Source organism: Drosophila hydei, unplaced genomic scaffold, assembly GCF_003285905.1.
Source record: "Drosophila hydei strain 15085-1641.00,03,60 unplaced genomic scaffold, DhydRS2 tig00000315-arrow-arrow-pilon, whole genome shotgun sequence".
NCBI lineage: Eukaryota > Metazoa > Arthropoda > Insecta > Diptera > Drosophilidae > Drosophila > Drosophila hydei.
In genome coordinates, this window is record NW_022045707.1 from 659,891 (window position 1) to 683,498 (window position 23,608).

The window sequence follows — 23,608 nt, forward strand, 5'->3', positions numbered from 1 at the left end:
AAACAGAAAGCAATTAAAGCGTTAAATGGCCAATTCAGAAATCGCTTAGCTCAAAGAAAACAACCAAGAAAACAGATATTGTTGCTTAATTTTTAAGTAACCAAGAAAACAGAATTTGTTGCTTAATTTTTAAGTAAATGTTTCAAATTGGTTCTAAATTATTTTTGAATTTGCCGCCAAAGAGTGAAAGTGTAACAAAAAAGCGACACATGGATGGCCTCAGTTAGCGGAGACACGAATCAATTGTATACACAATAAATTAGAATATCCAATATTAGTTTTACAAAACACAAGCAGAGCCCATAAATACAATTTAAGATCAATTTGAATTAAATATTTGGACTTCTTCCTAATTATTAATACATATATTTGCTGCCAAATAAACTGAAGTCGCCGTTTAATTAATACACAATGTTAGTGCAGACACAAACCAATTTAAATATTCAGCCAGTTGCTGAATAAAATTTAGCCGAGTTTCAGAACCAGCAAGCAGTGCCACAAGCAGTTAACGTACTAGTAGTTGTCCAATTCAGTGGTATCGAAACTGTATCGTAGTTAAGTTTCATTCGCCTGACACAGTTTTATAGCACTGTATTAGACTCAATACTTTTATAGTTGAGGATATATAGGGTATGAACTAGCACTACTTTTTCCATCAACGCAGCTATATATATGAAATACATATGTAGGGTATACATAAGTCGTTTATATATTCATTTACCGCACCTCGAGTTGCGTTTGCCATTTCGAAATTCAAATTTTAAAATTTTTTATAGTTTTGCAGCTAAAAGCTAAAAATGAAGCCAAAAAGCCAAAACACTTTGATGGCGGCCGCAATTCAGCCAAAACCAAGTCTTGTGGTCTTATGCGAAATATATATAAAATGTATTAATGGATTGACGTTGCGCATTTGGTCATTGTGAACTGATAATTGTAAATTGCTTATTGTGAATGTAGATCACGATCAAATGGCAGCAGCCGCAAATGGATTGCCAACAAGACAAGTTTCTCGCCTGGCTGAGGAGTGTCAATTGAAAATTGAGTAATTATACACCTGACCAGATGATGGGAGCGAGGAGAGAGTGGTGGCAGGGGTGGAAGGGTCTCAATATCTCTCAATCTCCCTCTGTAGAAGTAGAAGAAGAAGTTGAAGGCAGCACTGAATCACAGCTGAAGCTTGGGTGGGAGATTATATGAGAGGAGATGGAAGAGCGGAAAAGTCTCTTCATTTTACTCCCACTTTGTAGGCTTGGAATGTGAGAGGTCTATATTGACGGGCGAGTAGAAGAGGGCCTCTCATAATCAGAAGTCTGTGAGTCTCTGAGTCTGTGAATATCCTTGAAGCATTACCAGGGTATCTGCCAGTCGTTCACATACATTCCCCTTCGCTGTTTGGTCAACTGCAATTGATTCGTGAAATAGTTTGCCTTGTCTGTCACATTTGTCATTTGTTTTTATTGCATTTCAATTGGCATCGCCGCCTTTTGGCTCAACGCTAATTAAAAATTCTGGCATTTGGCTAGAAAAGCCTTTTCGAGATGTTTTACTATTGATCGGGGTCTAAGACACGAAAACACGTGCATTAATTAATTTGTCAGGTGAATTCGGCAACAAATCAAAGTCAGAAAAGGCAATGAAAAGACTTCAAGAAAAACGGAGCCAAGGCAATACTTTTGGCGTTATTTTCGGCAAAGATGACAGCTCTAAGAATTTCAATTTTGTTTGATAAACAACTAAACATACATTTATTAATTAACTTATAATGATTCACAACTAAAATGTAACTAACAAAAGCTATAAGAGAATTTTTTATGGATTTCAATGGGCAAAGTTTTATTTTTTTTTTTTGTTAAAGATGGCAACCCTTGGCTGAGCCATGGCAACCAACAATGGGGCACAACAAAAAATTGATTAACAAAATGTTCAAGGGCTTCATTGTGGACCGCCAGTTACCATCAGGCAAAGTTGTGTTTTAAGCAGAAGTTGGCAACCCTAGGGTGAGCCATGGCAACCTGGAAAGGGCACAACACATAAACTTTTATAGCCACAACTTTGTTTTTGGAGCGAAGCCAAATTGAAGTCAAATGTACGAAGCGGGCAGTGAGCAAATCAACTGCAACGGCGCTCTCATTGAACTGCCCTCGCTGCAGGTGGTCAAACCAGGTGAGACAGGAGATGGAGTGAGAGTGACAGTTAGAGTAGTGAGCCAGCTGTTGACGACAATCTTCAATTAGCGCCCAAAATGCCAACAGATGCAAACATCGATTGGCTACTTCATATTTATTTCACACGCCGCCAGTTCGACAGATGCCGCCGACTCATCGCACGTGAGCTGAATCGTCATTTGAATGCGGAGTACCTGTACTTTGTACAGGTGAGTGCCTGAATTTGATCAAATATAGTGAGCTATTCATTCACGTGGACTCACCTCAGGGCCTAATTGACCGCGAAGCTGGCAATAACATCGAAGCGTTGCGCAACCTTCAACGGGCAGCCGAGCTGAACAGCCGAAACATTGAGAACTTTAAGGAAATCGGAAGGACTCTGTAGGTCAACTACACTGGACAACATAGTTTTTATCATTTTGCATGATATGCATTCCGTTTCACTGTACATTTGAACTCAGCTCAAAGAGGCTAAGGAGATTCATTCATATAAGTTTTTGCATCTTTTATTTTAAGATTACAATTTCAGCTGATTGACTCATACGACCAATCCGAATCATACGAATCATTTCATATTAGTAAAAACTTCAATTTTGTTGAACATTGTTATCGATTTTTGCACCCCCGCCCAAGTAAGCTCCCCTCCTCTCTTCGTACAGTTACTTGATGGGCCGCTTTAGCCAAGCGCTCAGCGTATTTCGCGATGCCGAAAAGCAGAGTCCTCGGCCGGATCATGAGATCTATCATTATCTGGGCGAGTTGCTCTATCGCGCAGCATCCACACAGCCCCAACTGGAGGCAGCTCGGCAGCTGCAGAAGGAGGCGCGAGAGTATTTCGAGCGAGCCGTGCAAACGGGCAAGAAGCAGGAGAGCTACATTCGGCTGGCCGAGCTCTATCGCAAGGAGAAGGAGTATCAAAAGGCCATCGATGTGCTCGAAGCTTGTCTGCAGTTAGTATAAGCCTTAAATCCATTTAGTTCTTAACCTAAGCTGCACTTTCTCTTAGTCTCACTCCAGAGAATGCCGAAGTTCTGACAGAAATCAGCGTTTTGTATTTGAAAATCAATGAGACCCAAAGAGCGTTCGATCGCTTAGCGGAAATCGTTAACATCGAAGGGAACTGCGAGCCGAAGGGGTTGTTGGCCTTGGGCGCCATTTTGCAGGTGAGTATCTGGCTGGCTAGAAGTGTTCACATGTTTTACGACTTGACACATTTGACAGTCGCGCAACGATGTGGACGGCGCCTTAAGCAAATACAGCCAAATCGCAGATGCTGAGCCGGAAATTGCGGAACTCTGGAATAACATTGGTCTGTGCTTCTTCAAAAAGCAAAAGTTCATTGTGGTAAGCAGCTGTCAAAGGAAGCTACTCAAATAGAAATGGAGAGTTATTTGCTTTTTGTTCCTCAGGCCATTTCATCTTTACGCAAATCCATTTGGCTTTCGCCTCTCAACTACAATGCGCTCTACAATCTAAGCCTCATCTACATTGCCTGTGAGTGTGGTCCCTGCATAAAATATTTAGAGTGTGCACCATGAGTCGTGGTTTCAGTTGCAACAAAGGCAGTTTGCTATCCTGTAACAGAATATGTGAATACCAGAGACTGCTTTTAGCTGGCAGATTTCTTGGATGAGCATTTGACTATAGATTTGAGACTTGAACCTTGGACTAGTTTATGTATATGTTGGACTGAGATCAATGTTTTACTCATTTCCTTCTTCCTCTTTAAAACTAAATGGCGTTCCAATCGTATGCCTAAGCTTATATTCCTTCATCCATACGTTACCCTTTCAAAGTTTGTCTCCATGAAGAATTTCAATGGAGAATCTTCTTCCTTTTACATTCCTTATTCATTCTTCGTCAGTGTCACTTCCGTTCTTCCTTAGTCCCGTTTAGTCTCTTTCTCCCTAAGAAATATTGTCTACAGTAGTTACTACAATATTTGGTTTATTTGTTATCGAAATATATATAGCTGTAGTCAGTTTTACTTTTCGCTTAATCAATTCCTCATTGGTCCACAAACACGAACTTCCCATGAACAATACAAATATGTATAAATATAAATAAATGTATAAATATATATATATATATATATATATATATATATATATTTATATTTAGATGTTTATTTACCTTCCGTCCGCCATATTTCCTCTCCATCCTCCACGGCAGGAAACGGAAGTATTTCGTAGAATTCGACCTTCACATCACAATTAGTGTAATGCTCATATTGATTATATTTGAACAGCCAACAAGGTCTCTTATGTCCCAGCTTCCCCCTACACAGCTGAGACCCCAAGACACTTATTTTCATAGAAAAGGCCACTCAAGAAGAGCAACAGTCTAACAAAAAAAAATACACCGTAAAATTACCTTTTGGGAAGACCTTTCATAAATGTCAAATAAAAATAATGAAAACACGAATGAAATAAAACAATTGACAGGGCCTTGAAAAATTTATTCTTATGGTCTGCCACAGTTCATTGTTATTCTTCTCGTTGTTTTCTAGCATTACATATTTCTTATTGTTTTGTATTTAATATTTAATGTTTACCTGACTTTTCGACCGTGAAACAGCGGAACAATATGCGAGCGCCTTTCACACTTTAGCAGCAGCCATTAACCTACGCAAGGACAATGCCGAGTGCTACATGCTCCTGGGCTGTAAGTGTTACACAAAGTCAGTCAATACAATGGGGATACCCTTCTACAATCTCTCTCTCTTTCTCTATTTCAGTGTGCTTGCGTAAACTGGACGATATGGAAAATGCGTTTGTAGCTCTCGAGCGTGCCTGCAGCTTAGCCAGTGGCAACATGCGACATCCTTTGGTGTTCCTCAATTTTGCGCTCTTCTGCTTTGAGACAGGCCGTCTGGCCCTAGCCACTGAGCATTACAATCGTTTCATGAGTCACGCCCAGGATTTGCTGCTGCCCACTGAAGTAAGTCGCGTGTTCTATCAGCGTGCCCAATGGCTTCTGGCCAGGACCATTGATTAGCGCAGATTATTTGATTCCTCTCCTGCTCTTCCTACTTCTCGTATTGCTTCTCCTAGTACTTTTTCTACTCCTCTTACTACATCCTACTCTTTCCAGTTCCCAATGCGTTTTTCCCCACCTTTTCGTGGCTCCCGCCATACGCTCCCCACCTCCTGATTCCTTTTACCTAGATATTCCACATCCTCTTGCAATTCCTACTACCATTTGTACGGCAAAAGCCACAAAAATTTCTCTCACCAGTCGCATTTCTGTAGCTTTTCTACCATAAAGTAAAAAAGCTCAAAAAATAATTAAATTTAAACGAAAGTCGAACAATTCATCGAAACGGGGAAAAAATACTTTTAATTGGCTTTACAGATTGGACAAATAATTATTAAAATATGTAATTATTAAAATATGTGAAGTTGCGGGTGAATGCAAAATATGTCATATAGAGATTGTGTATAATATAGTCGAACAGACAGATATTTAAGATATTGTAAAGAAAAGGTCAATATTTGAGTTTGCATGGTATATCAATATATTCCTAAAAATAGTCTACAACAATCAGGACAGGGTGAAACAATTCGCTACAGGGTATATGTCAGTTGAGTACTTATGTAAGACAGAGAATAGTTAAAGAGGGGACTCCAAATTCAAGTCTTCTATTTTCAATTCAGTTCAAGGTCGATCAAGGAAAATTTTCAATTGCAGGGTATATTTGAGTCGAGCAACTTAAAATTAAACCCAATACATAAGCCTTGTTTGTTTATTTAGTATAAGTTTCAGGCTACTAAATTGAAATCGCTGCTGCGCATCTCAACGCACAGCCAGGGCATACTAGGAGATGGCGATGATTCAGCGCAAGCAGGAGGCGAGGATGCAGCCAACCAGGTGTTGCAAGAGGAGCTGCCGCTGGAAGTGAATGCTGTGGTCAGCATTGGCAATTAAGAGAAAACAACTGATAGAGCTGAGATAGTTAACTCACATCAAACATTTATTTGAAACTTGATCAAAACTGAAATCAAAAAGCGTAAAAACAAATGCGTCCGATTTGAAGCCAATGAAAATCCATTAGCCATGCGATCTTAAAACTAATTATATAATTAAATATATTTAATATATATATATATGTATATACATAAATGAATGTATATGTACATATTTATGTGTTTATATCGTAATAATATTGAATTGTGTGTACTTAACTCTGTTCATAAAGTTCAAATGGAAGAAGAGAACAGAACAGCTCAAGGGGCTCGTTGGCTGCTCGTTCTCTTTAACCAGTTTCTTTTTCCTTTTCAATTTTAATATAATAAAATTTTTTATTTAATTAATATTTCATTTAAATATTTTAATTTGTAATTCCCTATTTAAAATGTTTATTTTTTATTCTATATTTTTGTTCTAAATTTGTCCTTTCACGTCCTCATTTCACCAGTTAATTTTTCCATTAAAATATTTAATTTTGTTTTATTTTTACTTTTAATTTTTAAATGTAACTTATTTAATGTTTGCATAAAAAATCGTATTCAACTCTTAAAAGCTAATAAACGCTGGCGTTTCTTATCTCAGAATCATAAATAGTTCAGTTTAGTTAATTTATATATTTGCATATATAGCGAAATACCGTTATTTATCGATATTTATCAATAGCTTTTTCTAAATCTAACTTCAAGCTGCATACAAAATTCGTTTCATGTGTCTGCTAAATGGAAATGGCACTTCATACCCTACAAAATGTGCAACTCGGCGGGTCGACGCGACTCGACTGTTTCTTTTAGTTTTGGTATACCCTAGACGCCCTAGCTGTCAGTTTCAGCTTAACTTTTTCAAAGTTTTTCCAAAGCACATCTTTGAGATGCTTTCCCCCACCTGCCTCTAATTTCTTCTCGATCTCCCCCCGTTCAGTAGCTTCTAGACACAGGTAGTGGTCACTCGAGTGAGTCGTGTCATCTCGCTGCTGCCAAAGTGTCGCTTGAAGAACAGAGATCGGAACGTTGTGCGAAACTGTTTCGACATGAGTCCGTAGAGCACAAAGCCCACAGCTGCATTGATGAGCGCCAGCAGATCCACCAGCTCCCCGAAAGGCGGATAGCAATGGGCGAAGAAACACTTTTCCAGCACGCCCGACAAAAGGCCCAGCAGACCCTGAGGAAACTCCGTCACCAGAAAGAGAATCAGCACAGCCACCAGAAGGAGAGTGGTTCGATCATTGCGACGATCACAACGAGGAGGCCTGCAGAAATGGGCAAAAAATTGGAATGAAGTGCATTCAGGAATGCGAAACACATTAAATGAACCAGCGAAGAAAAATTAAATCAAATAAAATATATATATGAAACAATGGAATGGAACAAAGTTGGAATAAAATGAAATACTAATAAATAGTACTCATAAATAAATGAAAGTAAATTAAATATAATGAATACGAAACAGTGGAATGGAACCAAAGTTGGAATGAACGAAAACTAACATAATGCATTCCAAAATATGCTACAAGCGAAAAGCAGCATAGAAGCAAAATTAAATTAGATGAAACACAATGAAACAAATGGAAACCAATACAATGTGAAACAATTAAGGCAGTTAAATGAAACAGCGGAATGGAAATTAAGACAATAGAACATCAAAATAGAGAATATAATTAAGGCAGTAAAAGCATTTCAAAAGTTAAGCAAACGAGAAATTTAAAAGCAAACATGACCCAAAAGATGAAGCAAAACTGACAAAATATGAAATAAACAAAATTGTTGAACCCATATCAGGTGAAACAAAGCATAAAATCAGGTGTTAAGCGTGACAGACAACAATTCAGTTCAAATGGTTAAAGTAAAGAAAAATATGAATGTAGAGAATATCAGGCTAACGAATGCAGAAATGTAAAGAAATGAAATGGGATGAAAGATGCCTTAAGAAAGGAATAATACATTCACCATGGGATTAAGTCAGGTGGAAGTTGACGGATGTTCAGCAAATATTGGAATGAAAGAAATCAAATGAAATCAAATGACACTCAAAGATGAAAGAAATGCAGAGATAAAAATGGATAATTATCGATGTAAACTTATGAAAATATAATAAAAATATATGGAAAAATCAATGTTACTTACCGCCTGGACTTCGATTCATTGAGATTTAGCTGAATGGCGTATTTGGTGGGATTATCGTAGTCCTTGAGCTTGAGACGCCGACGTGAAGCTTCGCACAGAACGTGCATCAGAACGAGACTGATGACAGTTAAAATGAAACAGGGCAACAGCTTAATAATCACGGAATGTATCCAAAAGTTGAATCTATACGGAGAGAGGGAGGGAGAGTGAAAGTTAGTACAGTATCTTTTAGTTGGGCAGGTCAACGTTTACTCACCTAAATAGCATAGAGTCCGTGTCAAAGTAGACATGATACATGGCCTCATGCTCTTTGGTGTCCATCTCGTGTGTCTCACGCACCTTAAACACGAAGTACGTGGGCAAACAGAGTATGGGCGAGATGATGAAGGGGAAGAGTATCGCCTCTCTGGAATGTGCGAGCAGAAAATTGGCACAGCTGCCATTCGGATGTCTGTGGATAAGAGATGGAAATAGTTTGCTATAAAGCAGAAAAACAGAAAACAGAAAACAGAAAGCAGAGAAAGAGAAAAAGAGAAGCCACATTTTCCGTCATATTATTCAGTTTGCCGGATTCAGCAAGAGTTCAGTTGGGGGTGAGCTGGTGAGGGCCAAACATTATCAACGCTACGCTTCCCACTCACCTGATTGCCACGTAGCGCCAAACAGCCAAGGTAACAGTCAAACCTATCGAAATCGTGTGCAGAATCTGTGTAAAGTGCATGTGGACCAACAAATAAACAGCCCACGCGTAACTCAAGTCCTTCTCGCCTGTAAAAGTATTAAATATTATTTATATATGAATTTAAACTTTAAAAATAATATTAATTAAAAAAAGTTTTAATTCTTATTTAAATTTAATATTCAAAACAAATTACCATACTCAAGTTTTTTAAATTAAATAATTTATCTTACCTGGCTTCATATATATGTATTGATATGTCGTATAGGGTATGTACTCGAGCATCACAAACATATCGGCCACTGCCAGCCATTTCAATATGTTGTTAATGGGCGCCTTGGCCATTTCCTTTCTGGTCAACACCATTATGTTTAGTATGTTGGCTATTGTCCCAAATATGCAAATCTTAAGGGAGGGAGAAAGAGAGAATAGAAAAATATGAAACTATTACACAATAGCTAACTGAGAGTTCTGGACTAGAAAATATCCTGTGATTAGATTAGATTTATAATATTAATATTAATATGCTTACGAGTGAGACTGCATACCTGATACCTTACTATTATAACTCCACTATAATGATACTAAGAATATATATACATATATATATATATCAAATGTTTACCCTCCACACCTTATAGTTCCCAAGATTCAACGCTTATACAGAAAAGCAGACACTTTGGGTGATTGGCAACAGCTATGCCTTGTCGACACTTTTCAATAGGGTATAGGCAAAATGGTGTCAGAACAAAGCCATGTCTATCCAAACATAGTAAAAGTTAGCTGATAGAAACCTCACACCAAACAGATCACACACCAAACCCTTTCGGTTAAGTTCCTCGTATGTTTTATTCATTTGCTGATTCACACATGACTTGACAAAATAATAAATATCATATTTTATTTGCTCTGTAATATTAGCATATGCGAGTAGAAGAGCGAGGGAGAGAGAGGGAGAGGGAGGAGGAAATAGATAGATAGAGTAAAACTCTATTGTGTCCTATTCAGCAGTTTTGTTGCCCGTTAGAATTGTTACGAGAGTGATTTCAAACAATTATCAAGTTCTGTTTGTGCCATCAAAATATACATTATTTTGCTTCAGGGTAGTTGCTAGTCATGCACTCCCTGCTTTGAGCACTCATTTGCCTTTAATTTAGCTCGGCAACTTTTCAGACGAACTTTGCATACATATATGAAGCCAACAAATGCCTTGAGCCTGGCCTTTGTCTAACGTAATTAAAAGCTGAAATCTAATATTTTTAATAATAACCTAAAACACCACAGAGAAAATGAAAACTTTTAATTGTTTGGGCGATTAAGTATGTTTACCTTAATTGAATATATAGTTTCATCAATGTTCCCGCAGTAAAAAGTGAGTTTGCTAGACTTAGGCAATGTTTGTTCGTCTGTCTGCATGAAGGCAAAGAATTTTGACTCTGTCCAAGTTAGAGATTTGAAACTTGAAAGTCATATGCTCTGCAGAAGTTGAGAATAGTTGGGAAAACACTATATCTTCTACAGTCTTAGAACTAGCATCTAGAGTCTTAATCTTAATTCTCAACTTGTTTAGCCCGAACGAGTATGTGGCCGTTAAAAAAAATTTTTAGCTTACTTTTTTATATATTTTGCTTAAGCTTCAAAGCCTTCGTTTACAGCCAATTTAACGTTTTCTAAATGCCTTTGGGCTTTTGTTTGGGTGGGCTTAAGAAACAAAACATCTTTTAAATTGTGGAGACACACAGAAATTCATTTAATCTTTTTTTGTGGTCAGAGTAAAAAATAAATGGAAATTTGGATAAGTTCAAAGGTGCGCGAATTCATCAACAGCGGACAAAGAAAAAAGGCCTTTTGCATTAAAAGGGTTGACATTGTTACAGACCGTAGAGAGGTGGTAAAGGGGGTGCAGTATTCAGAATGAAAAATGTTGTGGCAGGCAACCTGGTGACATCAAGATAATTAGTTCCCCGAGTTTGTTGTCGCTAATGAGCGCGTAGGAATGGGATTTCGACAATAGTTACTCACCAATAGCGAGACATAGCCATGGATGCCATTGTACGCACGCAGCCAACTGTAGATTTCGCCTTGGCAGTAGCCTTGACATTCGTCCTGCTGCGTTTGGTTCTTCTTCTGGAAATCAAAGAGCAGCTTAACGAAGTCCTGAATATCACCACGCGTGATCTCTAAGTCCTTGAGCAGCGTCTCATTCAGCGAAACCCTCTCATCCATCTGTCGCTGTGCCATGTTTGTCTCCTGCATTGTTAAAGTCAATCTCAATTGGGTTCCTTAAAGCATGCTACTCTGCAAGCAGAAGAGAGAGTGAAATAAATTGGAAATCAATTCAACCTCAAGTATCTTAATTAAGCTAATAAGCTGTGCATTTGCCAGCTACATTAGCCCAAATTAGCAGCGAATCACAACATAACAAAGCAAAACCGTCTAGCCACAAGGGACACAATCAGACTCAATAACCCAAAACGAAGCTTGAACAATAAGAAGCAAACAAATGGCAAGTGTTCGGCCAGTAGATGCCCTGCTATCCGTTCATAGTGGAAGTAAAAATTCACTTGCATACGCTAACTTAAAGAACAATTGATTATGGAAAACCGATATTTATCGATTTTATGAATACTTTAAAATAGCATTGAGAACATATTTATCGATTGAAGAAGAAATCATTAGGACTATATCATCACAGATTATTTTATCGAGGAATGAGATAGAAATGAAGATCATCTAATCTAGTAGCTATGGAAGATATGGAAGGATAGATTTTGAATTACAGAGACTAAAGCTGATGTAGTCAGATATACCTGCAACTTGTTTTTCTCGAGAACAGGGCATTTGAAAAGAGCCTTGCAGTGCGCTCAGTTGGTAGTAATTAGTCTGCCCCACTCTATAGAGGGATATGAGTAGCTGTTGTGTGCTGTAGTTGTGGCTGTATCTGTAGCTGTAACTGTATCTGTGGGCGTCTCTGTATCTGTAATCATATCAGTTTGTATAGTCTTCGTTTCTGTACCTCAAGTTGGTCCAGTAAACATTCAGTTGAGCTGCAGCAATCGATATTTGACTCTTTGTGGTCCACATGAATTGCCAGCTGTACGACAGGTGAAAGCTGCAGCGGCGAAGCTACATTAGAGTCTGGGCAGATGCCACATAATTACCAAATTGTGCAACTGCATGGAAAGACTGTAAACTTCATACTTTATGCTGCAATGCAGTTCATAGCAATTTTGAAATGCCAAAAAGCGATTTGAAAGCCAAATGCAGCGGCGGCACCAGCAGCAGCAGCAGCAGCTAGGCTGGTCAAACAGGCCAACATAATTCAAACTATAATTGATCGAAAATCTAATGCGAATTGAGTCAAAAGCACGAATTTTAAATACCCTTCAGTTCACACCAAGCAAGATTTTAATCGAGCCTAATGTTTGCTATAGCTGAGAGACTTTTGTCGTAAAACATAATTTAAGCAGAGCAAACACCTGTCGCAGTTTCGAGTAGCTGGGCGTAGCAGTTAATTGGCTAACGATATAGATACAACTTTTGCCACACACACATAAGCATTTATATATATATTTATAGTTGATAAACATATTTGCGACATCGTAAATCAGTCAAGTCAGCGAGTTGGCAAATCAAATGTCTCGCCCCAATGTTCAGCCATGTCAACGAAGGTGTTTGCTTTTGGCTAATGGGTTCGAGTCCAGCTTCAGCTTGCATTTAAATCCTGTTCGACATTTCGCAATTGCAATTCAGATTTTGTTTCTCATGTTTTCACATTACAAACAGCTGCACCACAAAAAAAACTGCGCCTTCAGACTGCTTTTTGTTGCCACTTGTCAATGATTTGATTTTGATGGATATGCCAAACGTAAGACAACAGACAGCCGAGCGCAGACGGCAGACTGTCGACATCACACATCAAACTTCAAAAGAAACAATTTTTTTTCTACGTTAAAACACGAAAAATGATTATTTATTAAACAGTTTTTCAACCAATTTGCCTAAAAGGCGCGAAGCACATGAAATATGAAACAAGATAGAGGAGATTGCTGAACTAGGAGATACCCTAAACTCTAAACAGTAGCTCTGTTCATCTTTTAGTCTTGTCTGTATATATAGACAAGACTAGGCAGAGAAACGGACAGAGAAGACTTGAATAAGTCATCTCTTCTTGATCCAGCCACGCAGTCTTATGCCTTTGCATCAATATCATTACGTCCCATTTACAGGGCATAATTGAAAATTCATATGCACCGTATATTTAACCATCAATCATAGTGAACGCAATTCAATCTGAAACTGACATTAAAGTCAACTGCTGGCTATCAAAAAAATGCGAAAGTATTTTTGCATACCGTACAAATCAATATTTGTCAACACTTGGAAATGGAAGACAAATTTATAGCAAAATATAGTAGTGAAATGAACAATAAAAAAGGACTAGGCGATAAATAAAATAATAGATTCTAGATAGAAAAAAAGACGTGAAAGACAGATTTATAATCGAATTCACTAAAACGGTAAAAATTAATCCATTATTTGAAACGAATATAAACTTAATTTTTCAAAGGTTTTAGATTCACATTTTTAATGGGTGCAGGGTGTACAAGAGGTGAATAATAATTTAATTTTTTATGTACACATTTTAAACAATTTCTTTATCTATGTCTCACACATTTCAATATTTGCAGCTAAAACATTTCAACAGTTTAATATATCAATTGAGCAGACATTTAATTATCTTTGTTTTTTTACATACACAACAATTTATGCGAATAGTTCTTGCAGAAAAACAATAACTTATTCAATTAGCTTTTTCCGCTTTTTTTGGTAAGTTGTGAGTGCAAAGTTATTTTCTGTTTCTTTCGCCCAAAGGCAAGTTCCGGCGCTAAATGCTAAAGGAAATGGAAAAGATGGTCGTGTGTGAGGCAAACACCCTCCACACGCACATCAGACACCCATACCCACACACACTTGAGCTAAATGGCGCCAAGTGCGAGCTTTAGATAAACGCCATACGGATTTTCTTCATGTTTTTTGCTGCTGCCATTAGCTGTGCTTCTGTTAATTAATGTTCCGTTACGCACACACATACATGCAAACTGACATACTGTGTGTGTGCTGCTCGTTGGCAAAGTGAAAGTGGGCATATTCGTTGCATGCACCAAATATCTGCCTGTTGAAGCGAGAGACTTGAAACTTATTGTGTAGGTTGTCATATGTCTAGCATTCCTAGTAGAAAGCCAGCCATAGAACTCAGTGGACTCATTTGACTCAGCTGACTATTAAAACCTTTAGTATTTACCTAGCATTAGAATGTACTATATATTATATTATAGCTTAAGAATATACTATAAAGCTAGCTACTATACCAAAAGTTCTGCAATCAATGCTCAGCTGATCAGTCATGCACTATAAGGTATCTCGCAGTCAGTTACTCCCTATTTTAGATATTATTCATTTCACGATTAGGTATCCTGCAGTCAGTTACTCCCTGGTCTCATACAATGAGCATTTTTTATTGGTCTATAACCATAAGCAGAGTGTGGTATCTCTTGTCGCTTGCCTGTTATCAGGCAGCTGCTGGCATATACATAGTATATTGCAGCAGTCCCGCAGCGTCAATTGTTTTAACGATTCAGCAGCGCAGTTGTGAACCATTAAAATGTAATTACACTGCAAAATAAAACTTAGTTTATGCACAAAGGAATGTGAATTAGTGAAGGAGACAATTGCACTGCAGGTGAAAGCCCCAAAATGAATTTCAATTTCGCTTTCACAGCTGCAGCAACAGGCCAAATGGCAAATGGCTTTGCAAATCGCACAGATTTCGATTTAGACGGCCATGAATAATGGAATTGAATAGAAATTTATTGGGCACATTTATCAGCAAGCTTCGAGCAACAAGCAACAACTGCAGCAAAAGCTTTAAGCAAATTTAATGCTTGAATGGCGGACAAATTGCCGTTGGGCTGCATAAAGTATTTCGCTTAAGCTATACATTCAGATTTTATGCCATGATAATTTGAGACTATAAGATTCATGGCAGACAAAACAAATTCAAGGAACTTTAAGTTCAAAAATTAATTTACTTTATATAGACTTTTTGAAAGGAATTGAGCTTTAAGATTTAAGTTGTAATACTTTAAGAAGCGACAATAATGTGGAACTCATTGCAAATTAAGGTAACACCAACCCAAAGATAGTTTACCTTTAGAATGAGCTTAGCTTTAAGCTTTGAAAATCCGCTTAAAACTCGACCGTAATGTGATCAAAAAATTCTGAAAAAATTTAGCTATGACAAATCGAATGCTCTTTTTTAATGCTCTTGAAAGCTGCTTAAATCTATATAACAATGTCATAGCAAAATTAAAAACTTATTGAACTAATAGCAATCTACAGAAGAAACTTCAAAAGCCAATCCAAAGAGCTTTCAAATAAAGGACCGTTTTAAATAAGATAATCCCAGCTAAGAACTGGTCTTTAATTAATCCAAATTAAACATTAATAACATTGCGATAATCTATAAATTCTAAACTAAAAATCTTTAAGCAAATGTATTTAAAACGCAAATTGCAAATTGAAATTTTGTCCTACAGTTGGATCTCAATTCAACAAACAAATTCAATAAATGCTATATAAAATTTTTCCTTTTAATTAAAAGCATTTCGATAAAAATCTGTTCATGTGTGATATTAAATGATTCATCTTGCATGAATATAAATAAATAAAAACATAATTTTTAAGTATTTTTGTTTACCTTTGGATTCATCAATTATTCATTTAATAATGCATTTTTCATATGGCGAAGCCATTAAAAATTAACTTGATCCGTTTACATTACAAATTATTATTTTTACGGATACTCAAACTGAGTGACTTACGAGATATATACAGATATACAGATATATTTATATGTATATATACATATGTTTATGCGTCTGCCACACACAATCGCACGCACAACTCGTTCGCAACAATTTGGACTTGATGTGGGCATTTTTAAGTTACTTTGCTGACTGACGAATGTGCGTGTTTTCCTATTTTGTAATACCCTGTACACGGCTCGAGAATGCGTAAGTAGGGTATATACGTTCTTGAAGGCAAAGATATGGAAAATGCAAAAGAAAGCCTGGCACTACCCATGGAGCATACATATAATTATTGAGAATGGTTAGTATAGTCTTTCCTGTAAAAGTCTCAAGAAATACTTAAACAAAGGACTGAAAATTTGAAATATATATTATTATATATATCACACAAAACAGTACTTTAATTTGATTGAGACCTTAGCTCTTTTTCCTTAATATCGACGATTTAATGATAAATCAAACTTCAGCTCAAGCCTCGTGCGATAAGATAATTCCTCATAAATATGTCTCAAACCGAAGTTATTCAATGTTTTCTCAATGGAAATTGATGGAAATTGATTTACTTTTTCTGGTTTTCCATACGTATGTAACATATAGCATAGACGTAGAATGACTGAAACAATAACTCTGTCTCTCTCTCTCCCTCTGGCTCTCTCTTTCTCTCTCAGCTCTTTTCAGGATATCTCCTAGTCGCGAACTCCCAACTAGAGCACTCTTAGTCGTTTTTCTTCTTATTTCTGCTGCTGGCTCTAAATAGTTTTTGCCTAATGAGTGCGTTTGACTTAGTTTTGAGTGAGTTTCGATCAACCGAAAAAAATAGTATAAATAAACAGATTCTGATCACAAATATCGTTAGTCGATATTTAGACACAGTGCAGTGAAGTGCAGTGCGTAAACCACATTGAAAAACATCTTAAGCCAAAATTTTAACATTATGAAATTCACTGTAAGTCGAAGCAGGACTTTAAAAACTCGATTGAAAGAGAAACAAGTTGGTTAAGAGGAAACAGTTAAGACAACAATTTAAGCAAACTTTTGAAAGGAAACAAACTTTTATTGAACTATCTGAATAGAGTTAGTCCTGATTGAGTCGCAAGGTTGATGGCTGTTGAGTTGTAAATAGGTATAATAGGATGCTGATGCTGATTGGTGGATAATTGATAGATATTAATTCCAGATAAAAATGTGAGGTGAAAACGTTTATAACAGGCAGAAGAAGGCATGGTAGGGCATGGTCAAAAGCTAGAGACTTCAAACTCTAAATTGGCCTTTATACCATACGAAATAGCTGTATAATAGTCCTTATTATCGATAATAATCGATGATTTAGTTAAGTTTATTTAAGCTTAGCTCCATTAGCACAATAACTAAAGACTTCAAGCTAAATGTGTAGGCTTCTGAGATGATAGATAAGCAAACTTCTTATCTTCTCCCACCCTCTTCTTTTCTTTCCCAATTTAAAAACAAGAGCCTTACCTTTGACACACTTGTAAAGTTCATTATTATGCTTTGAAAGTTTCATTAAGAAAGTTCAGCTAAAACAGAAGTTATTTAATATCTTAATTGCTTCAGCATGAGCGCCATAAGTAGAGCGTGTGCTTGTGTGGGCGTGTGTATGCGTGTTATGTGTGCTATTAAGCAAGATTAGACTGCGTGGAATAGGAGATCTGCTCAGGGTTCAGGGTATCTGCTAGGCAGGCACTTCCGACTAAGGAGCTCTGACGTATGCGAAATGATGAGAACGAATTTACTGATGTAAATTTATGATGTGCGCAGTAATTTCTCTTAGACCTAAATTAGAATAATAGAAAGCTGTCAAAAATCTAGCAAGATAACTTCACAATATTAAATATTAATAATAGATGAGCAGAGAGTTTAGAAATTTGCTCTTGTCCAACGCTGTCAAAGCTGTTAAAAAATGGCTCAGAAATAAACAAATTTCTTACATAAATCATTAAGTTCAGGCATTCATTTTAAACAAGAGCTCAGCTCATGCTGGCCAGGCCCATTTGTTATTACTGCAAACAGACTGAAAGGACAGTTACACGGGCAGACAAAGATCAACTGTAAAAGCATTTTCCTTTTTAATTATTCTTGTTATTTTTTCTCTATTTGTTCTGCATGTCACTTTGCCATGCGATTGGATAATTCGTGGGAAAACCATACCGAATGTGATATGCAAATGGGATTCTGCAGTTAATATTGTTGATGGCTGGCATTGCGTGCATCGTGGCCGCACCCGTTGCCGAGGAGCAGCAGCAGCAACAGTCGGTTGAGTCGTCGGCCAAGGCCAAGCGCGGCCTTGCTTTGGGTCTCGGCTATCACGCGCCCTTGTTAACCCATTCGCATTATGTGGCAGCACCCACATTCGTTCATCATGCGCCATTGATTTCGCATGCACCGCTCATCTCGCATGCACCGCTCATTGCGCACCATCCGGTCTCATCGATCTCCTACCATCTGCCCAGCTACCATTCCATTCATCATTTCTGAGCGCAGTCAGCTACCTGGAGCACCATGAAGCAACAGCTGCAGCCACATCCACTCAACACGCGCATTTCCATTTCGTATACCAACAACTAAAATTGTCTTCTAGTTTTTGCCTGTTTAAGCAGCTTTTAATGTTCAGCCCGTTTTCCGTCTTTGTAAATAAAAATGTTCAAAAAGTTTTCTTCTGCATTTAAAACAAACGAAATATCTTCAGTCAAAACTTTTGCAAACTACAAAAAAAATAGGGCCACGCATGACTTGCTGTTACACTGAGAGAAATTATTGAAAGATTCAAAATGAAAAACATTTCTTCTAGAGTTAACTTTTGTATTAGATATGAAGGATAATTTTTTCTAACAATTTCTAAATATTAATATTTACTTATATCTCGAGGAACTGGTATTCTTTTTAAAATGACTAAGTTTTTTGCTACTATACAAAATGCTCATAAATTTAATACATTTTCTCTCATTAAGAACATTTCAAGCTAATTTCCCTTATATTCGTAGAATTATTTTTTTTTTAAATTATTTTCAGTACATTTTAATAATGTCTATCAGAAATATCTAAATAAACAGATCTAAAATGCTACCATTGAAAAAATGTAATATTCAGATTTAAATTCCCAAAGCTCCATTGAAATCTACAAATCATAAGCTTCTAGTTTTTCTCTAAATGTTAAGAGCTCAAAAGTTCTAGCAACTGCTGCAGTTAAATGCAATTCTCTTCTCTTGGCAACCAGTTTGAACCGCAGCAGCAAAATGTTCGCCTCTTGCTGTGGCTGCCTTCAATTGTCGCAACTTGAAGCACATAATCCTGGCAGTTAAGCCCTTATGGCACAGTGGCCAACATTAAGTTAACATTGTGATTACGCACATTATGCAACAACATTATTGTTATTATAATGCAGCTCGCAACGAGCTGAGTGTGCATTGGGCTCTGGTTTTAAAGCCAATTTACGAGCTTTCCTATCTCTCTCTCTCTCTTCCTCTCCTAACTATATATATAATCCATTTAATAACATTGAATATTCTGGCATAAATTGTACTTAGGTCAATAAACATAATCATATTATAAGATAACACTTAGTGGCAAAGGCTTAAAAGCAAAAAAAATTTTAATAAATTGCAGTCGCATTACATTTGGCTTAGCTATCTCTATGTTGGGTATAATTTTTTATATGTGTTGAATACGCACTTTATGCACATAAACACAAAATGATTATTATAGACTCCCAGCACAAGTTCTAGCATGAAAAAACTCTCCGACCTACTCAATATTCCACCATACATACATATATATATATATATATATATATATATATATATATATATATATATATATATATATATATATATATACATACATACATACGTACACAAGTACATGCATACTTACATTCGTACATCAAAATATACCACTAACACAAACAAAGAAAAACACAGCCACACATGGAATACCCCCCAGACCAAACCTACTTGAATTCATGAGAATCGAGGAGGAGAGGACTGCCTTAAAAGATGTGCCAAGTAAATTTCGAACTTAACGTGTTTAACTTCATAAGACTCGTAAAAGAGAGAGCATTTACACATATTTGTGTATGTGGCAGGATACGTTCATATATACATACATATATGTATGCATACATACATATATTCATACATGCTATGTTCTACTATACTACATCACTTTTAACTACAAAAGCTGCTCAAAATATAAAAAAATAAAGAAATTGTCTTACATTGAGATCATATTCAGCTGATGATTCCTATGCCAACTGAATGATATAGTAATCCGATCCAGTGAATTGAATTATATATGTATTAACTGCCAAACCGGATCACTGATGAATTTCATGAAAATTACTTCAAAGCTGCGAGACTAATTAGAGACTCAACTACTGAAGGACTCTTCTCCTTTCTTCTTTCACATAAAAAGTTTTCCAAGTATTAAAAACACAAATGCAATAATGGATTTTAGTTTTGTCCTGATGATACATCTTGTATTTGTATTGAACAGTTTTAGATGAAATTGTAGAAGGCAAATGGAGATGTCGTCGATTAGTCAGAGAAGCTATCGCTCCAGTAGGTCGTTGTCAAAGGTGCCACAGACTTGAATAGATCTCTTCCCTGGTTGGGTTGTCCTTCCGTCGATTGCCGCTTGACCCTGCCCTCCGAATGGCGACTGCAGTTGGTGCTCTGATGGCGTTGCAAGCGCGTTTGAGTAAGGAACGTGCGCTGGCATCGCTTGCATTCATAGATAATGCCGTGTTCATCATGGCTTAGTGCCATATGACGTTTTAGCTCGGCTCGAAGTCGAAACACCTGGGCGCACAGTTCGCAGCGGAACTGGGCACGCTCTGATGCATGGCGCTCCATGTGCGTCTTGTAGGCACCCCGTACCTTGAACTTTTTATTGCATATCTGACAATGAAACTCGTGACGAGCGTCGTGCATTTTGCGATGCATCACATACGATTGCTTCCTGGGAAAACTCAAATCGCATTGATCGCACTCGAAAGGTCCCTGGCTGGTGGTAGCTGGTGAGATTTGTAGGCTACGTTTCTTATGATGCTCCTCATCCTGACTGTTAGCACCAGCTGAACGTTTTGTGCCCTTCTTGCGACCACGACGACGTCCCGGCTTACGCTTTTCACTAATATCCGTGTCCGCCGAGTCGCTGTCGGCACTAGTGGAACCTGCTACATCGGAGACCTTAAATTCAGCATCGTCATTCAGCTCCTCCTCATCCTCCTCACTGGCTGAATCGGAGACAGGCGCATCGATGACGACATAACCACGCGGTCTACGCACTTTGTTCTTGCTCCTCGACAAACGCTTGCGCAGATCCTTTTCCGTACTTTCCAGTTGCTGGCGCAACTTTATGGCAACTGTGAGACTCTCCAAGCAGCTATTGCATATGAACTGTGGCATAAAGTCCTTGGGCGCTATGACAACACTTGGACAGAGAAGCAGCAACATGTCGACCGGCGTGCTGCCTTGGCTGGTCTTCGTAAAGAGACTGACTAGGTGCTCTTTGCTAGTGCAGACACGACATTGTGTTTCATCCACTTCCTCCACCACTTGAGCACCCGCTCGACGTTCACTGATATTTGTTTGTTCTGTTCGCAATTCCTGCGCATCATCGCCCGTGATTAGCTCTCCTTCATCTTCTGCTTCCTCTGCTTCTTCTACTAGCTCTTCTACAGTTTCGTCAGCGGTGTCTGCCTCTTGGTCAGCTTCTTCCTCAGCAGCTTCGACATCTTCTACAGTGGCTTCATTGTCTTCTGCCTCAGTCTCTGCTTCCGTATCAACTGTTTCTTCTGCCTCTGCTTCTGCCGGTGAGTCTGTTGCCTCTACATCTGCCTCAGCCCCTTTTCCTGCATCTGCTTCTACCTCCGCCTCTGTTTCTTCTTCATCATATGCCGTTTCCTGTGCTGCTGTGGTTAGTGCTTCTCTTTCTTTATTGATTTTAACATCTGCACCTACTTTCCTCTCATTCTCACACTCTTCACCAGGCATTTCATCTTCTAGATATTCCGCTTCACCCATTTCCTCATCTTGTGCCTCCACCTCCATCTCCTGCTCCATCTCTTCTTCTTGCTCCTGCACAGCTGCTGACTGGCTTACGGTATGAGTCGTTGCATTCCCCTAGAAAATATTAGGCAATATTTTTACTGCTGTTTTATCCTGCCAAAACACCTCCACACTGCCCACCTCTTCAGCAACTGCTTCCTCTTCTGCGGCTTTGCTGTCCTCCGTCTCCTTCTCGTCTAATAGCTCCGCAACTTTATTTGATGCCGTGCCATTGGTGGTTGCAGCTAGCATTATTTCCTCTTCCATTTTCTATTTATTATTTTGTGCCCTTTTTGGCGCCTGAAAATTTACGCCGGCGCCGACAACAACAGAAGCAAAATTTGCAATTTTTTCACGCGTCAATTTAAGTCTTTAATCTCTCTCTTTCTCTCACTCTCTCACGGTCTCTTTGATTTCTTTTATTTTATTATTGTTAGTTGTTAAGAATTTGCTAAATAATTATAGTTTCTCTTTATATCTTTCACTTTGGAACGAGCATGCCCAACAAACATTTAAGAATTTTTACAAAACAACGCCATATTGAATGAGTACACACGCAGTGAGCAGCTGTTTTGGGCATCGATGCTTGTGCGCATGTCACATCAAATATCGATAACACACGATAACAGCGAGTGTGAATGGAATCGAAGCGCGCCAAGTCCAAATTTGAGATGCAAAAAATATTAAGAAAATATAAATGATACAAATAATAAAAAATACTTAAATAAGAAAAAAAATACTTAAAATAAGAAAATCTGGAGAATAATAAAAAATGTATAAATGTATGTACATATATATAATATATAAAATAAGAAAAAAAAAAATTAAATGCGATCAAATAAAATTATTCAAATATTCAAATATAAATTATATAATCAAAGAAAAAAAACAAATTTTTTAACACAAAAAAAAATTTAAAAAAAAATATTCTTGAATCTCAATATATTAAATGCATTTTATAATTATCTATATAACAAAAATAGTTAAATAAATCAAAAATTATAATAAAAAGACGCCAGAAAATAAATAAAATTAATTTAAATTAAATTATCTAAATAATATATATATATATATATATATAATGTAAAATATATGAAATATATTATTTCTAATAATAAAGAATACACTCAACAAAATAAATCAGATATATATTAAAAACTAACTAAAATTAAACGAAGCAAATAAACAACATTTTAAAGGCATTTAAATTTTTTTTGTTTTAGTTTACAAAGAAAAGTTTTCTTGTTAACGAATTTTTGATTTTAGTAGCAATTACAATATTGCACGTCCAGACTGCATAAGCCAGAAGCACTTAGCAACAATAGAAAAAATAAACAAAGTTTTCCTCGAATTCCCTCATCTAGCATATGTTTGCCTATTTTATTTTCATTCAAATTAAATTGTGTTCAGCAGGGAGAATAATAGAAAATGAAAAAGTAGAAAAGAAAAGAAAAGAAAAAAAGGTTCCCATTCGTTGTTAAGTGACTAAACCAAAAATAAATAAAAAAAATGTACATATTCATATATTTATATCCAACATGACCATGACCATATTTATTTCAATTATGCAACAAAACAGGCGACAGACGGAATAATGTTAAAGCCGTCACATCAACACTCCGAAATGGTCCTTTGACTGGAGCCCATTTGCGTTAACAGGCATATTCTTTATATTTTCGCTGATATACATATATGTATACTATTATACCCTGTAACCCAAGTGAAAGCAGAGCATGTA

At 37.1% G+C, this 23,608-nt stretch overlaps 4 protein-coding genes across 8 annotated transcripts in view; 2 read left to right on the plus strand and 2 right to left on the minus strand.

The window, feature by feature from the left end:
- The first annotated feature begins 2,013 nt into the window (after nt 1–2,013).
- On the plus strand, nt 2,014–6,154 carry LOC111599952 (Bardet-Biedl syndrome 4 protein homolog). The gene is made up of 10 exons (XM_023315823.2): nt 2,014–2,163; nt 2,235–2,374; nt 2,434–2,546; nt 2,825–3,115; nt 3,172–3,328; nt 3,387–3,509; nt 3,575–3,659; nt 4,743–4,829; nt 4,903–5,105; nt 5,919–6,154. The coding sequence occupies exons 1-10, from the start codon at nt 2,085–2,087 to the stop codon at nt 6,090–6,092; spliced, it is 1,452 nt and encodes a 483-aa protein (XP_023171591.1). The 5' UTR covers nt 2,014–2,084; the 3' UTR covers nt 6,093–6,154.
- Nucleotides 6,155–6,659: 505 nt separating this feature from the next.
- The window catches only part of LOC111599953 (sex peptide receptor), a 54,385-nt gene continuing 37,436 nt past the window's right edge, over nt 6,660–23,608 (minus strand). For 2 of the 5 annotated variants that reach the window (XM_023315828.2, XM_023315825.2), the window contains 6 exons: nt 10,956–11,231; nt 9,167–9,338; nt 8,896–9,022; nt 8,511–8,705; nt 8,255–8,437; nt 6,660–7,380 (listed from right to left, as the gene is read on the minus strand). In XM_023315828.2, coding sequence (XP_023171596.1) covers nt 7,059–7,380; nt 8,255–8,437; nt 8,511–8,705; nt 8,896–9,022; nt 9,167–9,338; nt 10,956–11,189 — 1,233 coding nt within the window. In that variant the 5' untranslated portion in view covers nt 11,190–11,231 and the 3' untranslated portion in view covers nt 6,660–7,058. Of the gene's footprint in view, nt 7,381–8,254; nt 8,438–8,510; nt 8,706–8,895; nt 9,023–9,166; nt 9,339–10,955; nt 11,232–20,036; nt 20,228–23,608 lie in introns of those variants that run through there. The other 3 variants (XM_023315831.2, XM_023315830.2, XM_023315829.2) reach the window with 3 other exon arrangements.
- On the plus strand, nt 16,740–18,298 carry LOC111599956. The gene is made up of 2 exons (XM_030223924.1): nt 16,740–16,751; nt 18,002–18,298. The coding sequence occupies exons 1-2, from the start codon at nt 16,740–16,742 to the stop codon at nt 18,296–18,298; spliced, it is 309 nt and encodes a 102-aa protein (XP_030079784.1).
- Nucleotides 20,270–22,431, minus strand: LOC111599951 (uncharacterized zinc finger protein CG2678). Its single transcript, XM_023315822.2, has 2 exons — nt 22,012–22,431; nt 20,270–21,945 (listed from the first exon to the last, which is right to left on the minus strand). The coding sequence occupies exons 1-2, from the start codon at nt 22,135–22,137 to the stop codon at nt 20,356–20,358; spliced, it is 1,716 nt and encodes a 571-aa protein (XP_023171590.2). The 5' UTR covers nt 22,138–22,431; the 3' UTR covers nt 20,270–20,355.

Coding starts and splice junctions, on each gene's coding strand:
- LOC111599952 (XM_023315823.2), top strand. CDS start 2,085: ATGTACGAAGCGGGCAGTGAGCAAATCAACTGCAACGGCGCTCTCATT. Junction 2,375..2,433: donor AGTACCTGTACTTTGTACAG/GTGAGTGCCTGA, acceptor GACTCACCTCAG/GGCCTAATTGACCGCGAAGC. Junction 3,660..4,742: donor AAGCCTCATCTACATTGCCT/GTGAGTGTGGTC, acceptor ACCGTGAAACAG/CGGAACAATATGCGAGCGCC.
- LOC111599951 (XM_023315822.2), bottom strand. CDS start 22,137: ATGGAAGAGGAAATAATGCTAGCTGCAACCACCAATGGCACGGCATCA. Junction 21,946..22,011: donor AGGAAGCAGTTGCTGAAGAG/GTGGGCAGTGTG, acceptor AATATTTTCTAG/GGGAATGCAACGACTCATAC.